This window comes from Harpia harpyja, chromosome 9, assembly GCF_026419915.1.
Source record: "Harpia harpyja isolate bHarHar1 chromosome 9, bHarHar1 primary haplotype, whole genome shotgun sequence".
NCBI classification, from domain to species: Eukaryota; Metazoa; Chordata; class Aves; order Accipitriformes; family Accipitridae; genus Harpia; species Harpia harpyja.
Window position 1 is genome coordinate 33859199 of NC_068948.1, and position 8559 is coordinate 33867757.

The 8559-nt window shown below is 50.8% G+C and overlaps 1 protein-coding gene across 1 annotated transcript; it reads right to left on the minus strand.

Moving 5' to 3' along the window:
• Positions 1–339: 339 nt before the first annotated feature.
• P2RX4 (purinergic receptor P2X 4) lies at positions 340–7538 on the minus strand. The gene is made up of 12 exons (XM_052795385.1): positions 7333–7538; positions 6472–6619; positions 5376–5447; positions 5209–5281; positions 4625–4721; positions 4365–4445; positions 4118–4259; positions 3654–3790; positions 2112–2205; positions 1960–2025; positions 1774–1869; positions 340–1054 (listed from the first exon to the last, which is right to left on the minus strand). The coding sequence occupies exons 1-12, from the start codon at positions 7461–7463 to the stop codon at positions 1022–1024; spliced, it is 1170 nt and encodes a 389-aa protein (XP_052651345.1). The 5' UTR covers positions 7464–7538; the 3' UTR covers positions 340–1021.
• Between the last annotated feature and the right edge of the window lie 1021 nt (positions 7539–8559).

Here is an 8559-nt window from a genome sequence, read left to right on the forward strand (position 1 = left end):
GGAATAAGAGATCTGTTCTTCTGAGCAGTAGGTACTAGCATTTGGCTTAGGCCATGCTAGGCTAACACACCCTGGCCTCTAACTTTCAAGTCTTTTCCCCTGGATAGGGTTTTAATGCAACAGACCCAGACAAGGTGTTAGGAGAACCAAGGTGGAAGAGAAGCTGTAGTTGCAGCAGTACTCTTGCCGAGAGAATCAGGAGGCAAAGCTGACAGCAGCACTGGCTTCGATAGCTCCCCAGTAACTGTTGGTATCTGTGTAAAATGAAGACAGTTCACCAACCCTAACCTTCACCAGCCCTGGAGAAAAAAGAAACAAGCAAAACCTAGCTCGCAGGACTCCAAGAGGGCTGAGAGAGAAATATTTTATTAAAAAGAAAGTAAATTTTAAGGTAGTACCATAAGAATTAGACAAAACAGAAAAAAAAAATTCTGTAACCAGTAAGCCATTTACCATAGTACAATGGAACCAGACACTGCTTTGTCTTGGTCTGTGGCCACTGGAGCTTGGAGACACAATTAAATAGTAGGCATAGGCTCAGCTAAGCATCACAATCCTTCAGGGCCAGGAAAAGTGATTTAACAACAGCAAGGAGCTGCTCTCCCAAGGTTAGGCAATGCCTGGCAAGGGACCATGTTCACTGTAAGGAAGAATCTGTACCTATTACCCTTTGCTCTCTGCTACCGGTGAGCTCAGGGAAAGGAGGACTGTCAAAATGACAATGTCAGAGCAGTCCCTGTCCCAAGCTTAGCCCGTGCAGCGGCCTGGCATAAAAGCACAATTCTCCCTGTATGCTTAGTGCAATTAAGCTGGAAAGACAGCAGACAAAGAGCAGATCCTGTTCTCCTCTCTGAGCATTAGCTCCAGCCAGCAAAAGTAGTGAAGAGTAGTGAAGAAGGTCCCTTTCTCAGGTTTGTTCCCCTCTTCCTTCCAGTGAAGAGGGGTTGGGTCTCATGGCAGGGTCAGAGTAACATTCACAGCAGCAGTTTACAGCAGCAGTTGCTGCTGTAGCAGCAGGAGGTCAGGAGTTTGTTCCATCTGTCTCACTGACTCCCTGCAAGGATGAGAGATTACAGTTCTCTGCCAGAAAACTCTTCTTTCTCCCCCTTCTTCTCACGTAAAACCCTCTGCACAGGCAAGCTACTGTCCACTACCCAGACTTTACTTTTCCAGTGCCACAAGGTCTTTTGATTCAGAAATCCACCCTCTGCAGCAACACTTTCCACCAAGCACAGGGCTGCAGGGCCGAGGTCTACCCTCAGCACCAGTCAAGCAACCCCACTACCCCACTAAATCCTTCTACTGGCCAAATGGATCATTTGGATCCTGGAGGGAGCCATAGCTGTGGCTGTCAGCATACCAGTCTCAGAAAACACCAATCCATTGAATAAGTTCAATCACAGTAACAGGAACCCCCAAAAGCCAAGAAGGAAGGATTTGATGGGGACAGAGCTGTTGTCTGCAGCTCTCAGAAGGCAACTGCCAAGGACTGCAACCCAAAAAAGTGGCGCAGTGGGCGCATGACAAGTTCTTGAACATACATTTCCCTCTCCAAGAGTGGTTGCCCAGGAAACATGACAATATTTGTTTCTAGTGCTCCTCCCTGCAACAGCTTTGAGGTAAAAATTAGCTTCTCTGACGAAGACAAAGTTTCCTCAGAGCTGTGGTTCAAAGTCCCTGTTTGATGTGGACTTTCTACATCCTGTTTCGGAATCTCTCCAGAGCCAGAGGAAGAAGCAACTTTGCCTTCACTCTGCCTTCATTGATGCTTACCAGTTCATAATCCTCCACATATTTGTATTTCTTCTCCCGATAGTAGTATTTCTTCTTCATGCAATACAGAACAACAATGTCACACAGCACTGTTGCCTAGTGGAGATTCAAAGAGTTTGAGACAATGATCCTCAGAACTGAGGCACTAATCCAGAATTGAGTCCAAGTGCAGACAGTGTCACTTACCACGCCAAACAGCGCTAAGCCAGAGCCAATGTTAATCATGGTAGGAATTACATCAAATTTTCCTGCCTAGAAGACAGTTACAAGGGTGAATATGTTTTTCAGCATCTCTGAAAGCCCTCACCACAAGACCTCCAGGAATTAAGTCACCCTACCTTTCCAAACACTATGATATCAAAGCGGATGCCATAAGCTTTGACAAGTGTCCGTGATTCAGTGTCATTACTATCCTTGTAGTATTTCGCAAACCTGGAGAAAAGATAGGTCAGAGCTTAGCTGGAAATTTTGAGGTTGCTTATGTGATCATGCAACATCCAGGTGTGTCCCCCATCCCAAGAGGATGGGCTGAACATCAGTACTTCCAGAGACAAGCCCCAAATGATGGAGGGAGATTTCATGCAGGCAATCACATATAGGAGAAAAGCCCTGAACAGGCGAATTTACGACAGCAGTTAGCACAAGCCAAATCAGGAAACTTGCAAAGCATAGGAAGGGGAGAAAATTAACCTTAGTAGTGGAGCAGAAGGACAGACGGGGAGAAATTCAGCTACACATGAGAATCGGCCCCCTCAGACAGAGGCAAGCAGGAGGCTGCAAGAGTGCAGGCAGCCACGAGAGGGCAGGGGCGGGAGCAGGCAGCGGGGGAGGCAGCACAGCTCAGCCTGGCAGGCAAAGGCTGTTCCTTGTCCCGCACAATGTGACTCACGGGCAAAGGATAGGGAAAAGGGATGAGAACAAATAAAGAGATCAGACTTACTCCGCCACATGGTTGACTAAGCCAGGAGGAAGCAGGGAAGAGGGTGGAAAAGAAGAGGAAGGATTGGTAAGGGGCTGCACCACGGTCTGGAATTAGCAAGAGCACTTCAGAACCCGCACAAGCCGGGCTGCAATATCCTCCAGCTGGTCTCGCCTGACACCCCAATACCTGGCAGGCCTGGCACCTCCCAAACACACACTTGTGCTGTCTGCATGACAGCAGCTTCTCAGTGAATTCATTCAAGTTCCACCAAAAGAGATCCCCTGTGCTAAGTGAGAGTTTGTGTTTCTAGAAACAAGCATAGCCCTGAGTGATGTTTCCTCGTGAGCAGGACTTTTGCAAGGATCTTGGCAAGGCGGCCAATCCATATTATTATAGCTCTGAGTCTGGATACAGTCAGCTACCCGGCTCTGCGCTGGTGGTTTTACTGGAGGTGCTGGACCTATCCGTACTGGCCAGAACGTATATGTGGTGGTGTGTGCCAGAAGGACACTCCTGGTGCAGATGTGGTCTTCAACTGACAGAGCCACTTTCTAGTTTTTCCCTCATGCATAGCAAAGAAGGTGCTTCAGTCTCCCACGCCCACACCCCAGCGCCCTCAAATACTGCCCTATCAGCACACCCTGAAACAGTCAGTTCTCACATTGCCATGCCACAGGAGGCTGGCCAAATGGCCACCCAGATGCTGATGCAAATATGACTCAGACACTCTGATGCAATCAGTGGAGCTTCACTGACCTTCCCCCTCTGCTGTGATTTGCACCCAGTGAGGATCCGACCTGCTCTGTTTTACAGCATCAGAGAAACTCTCCAAGTTTTACAGCACCATTGAAGTCCAAGGACTACCTGCAACTGCCAGAGGAGTGCAGGCAGCCCGTAACACTGTGCCAGTGGCAGACTGAGCCACAAGGACACCAGGTGCCCTCCATAGCCACATTACCTGAAGTTGTAGCCAGGCGAGACGGTGTGGGCAGAGTCCTTGTTGTCGAGGCGCCGGAAGGAGTACTTTGGCACACAATGGGAAGCAGCTCTGTCAAGGTTGCAGTCCCAGTTGATCTGCAGTGCCATGACTCCACCCTGCCAAGTGAAGGAGAGGAGAAGCTGAGCAGTCCCAAGTGCCTGGCCAGCCCAGCACTAGGCTCTCTGCTGAGCAAGGACCCTGATTTACTGGCCCTTGTCCCAGTCAAACACTCTTTCCCCCCTCTACAGAAGGGCCTTGTGCATAACCTCACCCAAACAAGCCAAGGCCAATTATTTGTTAAGTAGAATTGACTCCAGTCTGTCTGGCCAGAGCAGCTCTCCATTCTGCAGCTACTGTTGTGTCCTGTGGCTCCTGCCACAAGGCAGAGGGGGACAACCACCTCTTCTAAACAGCTGAGGCCTAAGAGAAGGGTCTGCAAATACCTCCACAGCCATTTCCTGGAAGTTCTGCCCTGCAGCTTCAACTATTTTCCCTAAACGAAAGATAGGGCAGAAGGGATCTGTCTGGGAGTCATAGATGCAGTTCTTGAGGTAGGTGGAGTTGATAGTGGGGAGGATGTTTCGCCTACAGGGGAACAGAGAGAGAAGATATGTTGCATCTTCTTCCACTCCTCCAGCTCCCCTTACTGTCCAAGAGACCAGGCAGCACAATGCCCCACACACTATTTACTTGCTGAAGTTGAACTTGGGGTACCAAATGTTGTTCTTCACCAGAATGGTGAAGTTCTCAGATTCTTGCAGGAACGCTGGCCTACAAAACAATAGGAAAAGTAAGTTTCACTTTTATTTTCACAAACAGGACTCTGCAGAGTCCTTGGTGATCACCTCTTCAGCTTTTCCCAATAGTACCTCATAAGGAGAAACATCAGCTGCCTACTGCTAACCTCCTCTCAGGAGGGCCACCACAGAGTAGGAAGACAGAGCACTCACTTGGGTATATGATAGTCATCCTCCACAGGGCACCACGCAAAGACTTCACAGGTCTTAACGCTGCTGTTGTACGGTACACACTCCCCAGTCTGGATGCCTGGAAAGACATGTGAATAGAGGTACTACCAAGCAAAAATACAGAGGCAGTATTTGCCCTGTGATATCTCCTCACTCTGTAAGGTGAAAGCAATCTGCTCAGAGGTGAAGTGCCAGTACCAAGGCCCCCATTATCTTCCATTGCAATTTGTAGTGCAATTTCAGAGAAAGAAGCATCAGGTCCTTTTTCTGAGTCAAATCCTCATCTACGTGAAATACTGCTTCATGGACTCAAGGTCCTGAAAAAGCCCTCACACTGTTTGCTAACTCACCAAAGCACACATCTATCCAGCATCCACCCAACACAGTCTAAGCCCATCTGCTCGCCCGGAGAAGAAAAATGCAAGCTTCCCTTTCAGTTCCCTTTGGTGTGAGAGAATGAGAACAAGGAGACTGAAGTGAAATGCTGCTTCCTTCACAGGAGGGGAGGCACAGCACAGAGGTATCACAACACAGACTGAAAGGAGCCCTTGCAGCAGGCTTCTTACCATTGCCGTGGGTGCTGATATATCCTGGAACACAGTCCTTCTTCACCTTGCACTCTGTTTTATCATCTGGAAGCTGGAGAGGAACAATAATTACACTAAACTCTACGAACTCTCTCCCCAGCACTCCAACGCACACAACGCAGGATTAAAGCAGATCCTGTACCTACCTCTGGGCAGTGGCCTTGGCGCTGGTTCAGCGTGAGTATCACATTGGTCATGACAAACACAGTGTTCTCCTCCTGAACGTGCAAAACAAGAAGGAAATTCAAGAGTGACAGTCTGCAAAGAATATCCAAGGCACTGCCCCAAATGTCTTTGTTGACAGAGCCCAAGCGGCACCGCAGAGGGGGCTTCCTTTGGACAGTGCTGGTGTAGCACTAAAGGAGCAGATTCCCACATGTACTACCTGATGCTGCTCCCTTTAGGCAGAAGGACTGTTGGACTAGCAACCCTTTCTGTCCTCCCACTTGGTCCAAATTTCCTCATTCACATTATGAAAACAGAGATTACACAGGTCCTCAGGGGACTCACAAGGCAGGAGCAGAAATAAGGCTCCAGCTGCAAGTCTGAGCACAACTCCCACTCTTCTTTTTGCAATATATCTACTAGAAATTTGACCAGTCCTGGTTTGTTTCTCCAGGGAGCACCACTTCCATTATTTGCAGATCTGTACGATTCGGGATTTGTTGTTTGCTTCTGCTCCACTGATACACAAATATGATCACTCTGCCAAAATCTGGCTAAATCTGTCACTTTTTTCTGCACCACATCTCACGCAGAGTGACCCACAACTAGCAGCTTGGCCATGCCTGCCAACCCTGAAGGCCGCCACATATTGCCCACACAGCGCAGATTCCCACAGACACAGTCAATCAGTAACTACAGCAATACCTCCTGTTCAGTTCCGGATCAAGTGACTTGTAGGGCTATTCCTGGGGTTTCTCCCAACAAGATAACTTCGAGTTGTTTGCTTAAGAAAGCAGTAAGAAAGAGGACATGCAGCTATGGTTGCAACATTTTCCTGAAGCCTGCAAAATTCTCCCTCCTATACAAGCACACACGCAGACACACTTTTCTTGAAACAAGCTTCCCCAGGGCTAGTGGTGCAGGTGCTCAGCATGATCTGCAACAAAGCAAAGCTGCTTCATTCTCTCCTATCAAGACCACGCTAGAGGCGAAGCTGCTCCAGACCTCAGTGGACTTTGGCAGAGCAGTAGCTGTTTGTTAGAAAACCCTTCTTCTGCATGTGAAAGTGATTGATACCTGAGGAGGAATAACATAGTCAGCTACATCCCAGATCCTGGCTCCCAAGGTGGATGTGTTTGTCAGCGTTACTCCTTTCACCTTTGTGGTCACAGAACTGACCACAGAGTCTGTTTCCTGGTAGCCCTTCTCCCACACAAAGACCCAGCTGCAAGAAAAGGATTGCAAGAAAGAAACAACAAAAAACAGGTAAACACCACAAACCAGCACAGGCAGTGGGAATTTCTCCTCTTTTCAGTTGTTACCTGAAAGGGGCGGTCCAGATAGTTTCATAGTGTTTCCCTACAAAAGGGTCACAAGATTAGCAATCTCCTTCTGATTTTTTTTTTCCCCAGAGTGGTTTGGCAGGGAGTAATTATTGGTTTTATGCACACCCCCGCCGGGTGAACGACGATCACCCTCCGGGACGGTCTCTGCTCCTGAAGGGTCCTGTCCTGTCTGCAGCTGCCTCTAAGCAGCCCTACAATCCCAGTTCAGGCCGCCCAGTTAAGCTGGCCCCCCACCTGCTTGTCACCTCTTGGTGTTGGCACCCACGACGGCTCCCGCGGGCGAGCTCCGGCCTGCACTCAGCCCCGCGGCGGACACTTCCCGCCACCCCAGCCCAGCCCGCGTCTCCCTGACAGAAAAGAGGGTCCCGGCAGGCGGGAGCTGCCTCCCCGCCTCGCCCTGAAGGAGGCGGCCGGCTCCCGCCCCTCAGCCCCACGCCCACGGGGGGGTTCCCAGCGTGGAGCTGCCCTTCCTCCCTCACGGCAGCCACCCCCCCCCACCCGCCTACAGCCGCGGTGGGGCTGCGGGCTTCCCCCGACCGCAGCCCGGCGGGGAGGGGACGCAGGTCGGCGTCCACCCACCACGCCCGCTCACCCGATCACATAGGCGAGGATGGCGAGCTGCACCCCGCGGTTGATGAGCCCCACTTTGCGGCTCCGGATCAGCACGATACGGGGGGTATCGTACTCGAAAAGAAAGCTGTGAAAAGCCCCGCACGACACCATGGCGGCGGCGGCGGCGGCTTCCTGGAACGGCGGGCGAGCGGGAACCTCCGCACGCCGGGCAGCGGCTGCCGCAGCCCCGCGGAACCACAGCGCCCCAAGGAGCCCGGAGAGCGCTCCCGCAGCCCCGGGGCTTGTACCGGCTCGGGCTCTTGATTACCGGCCCCCACCCACGCCGGCTGCCGGCCAGCCGCCGGCCCTGCCCGCCGCCGAAGAGGAGGCAGCGGCTGCTCGGAGGAGCCGCAACCTCTCCCCCGGCTCTCTTCGGCTGGGAGAAGGGGTTCACCGCCTCCCTGACCCCTCTGGGGCTGCCCGGGATAACGCGGGGCTCGGCAGCCAGGGCAAGGCTCTGGCCTGAGGCCTCCCCGCTGCTGTAGCTCTGCTGTGCTCGGTACGGGGTCGGGAAGTGCAGACGGGGGGTCATCCTGAGGAGGATGCTCTCACCCTAGCTGCTAAATCTGGGGGATTTTTTCCTATGGTACTCATTGTTAGCAAGTTCATGGGGAGTTTTTCACCTCCATGCTGGCCAGATGTGAGTCAGCCATTACCTGGAAGTCTGCTGCTGTCAGCTATATGCTGAGTCTTGGCTACTAAGTCTCATACAAAAGCTGGACCAATCACCTCAGGCAAGGGCCATCCTAACACCAAGACATAGCCTGCAGCCAGTTCAGGGCAAGGACAGAGCACCTGCCTGCAAAAGATAGCAGAAACATATCTAAGACTGTCACCTTCCCATCCCCAATGAGAAAATCCTTTATTTATCCTCTTGCAGAATGAATCTTTGCTATAAAAGCAGAGATCTGCACTACCTAATTCATGCACCTTCCACCTGATGCTGAGCTGCCCAACAGAGTGCTTATTTCAGAAACATCACCATAACCCTCATAATAGCAGGTAAATAATGAGAAAGAGATGAAGCGCACTGACAAACTGGCAGTGGGAATTTCTGACAGTACGAAACTTTTATTAAAGAGACTTTGAGTCAGCTGTAGATTATTTCTCTATAATTCTATTTCTCTATATTTCTCTATACTCTATTTATTACAAAAACAGTCAAAACTGAAAGGACCAAAAAAAGGCGGGGAGAGGATAAGGAAGA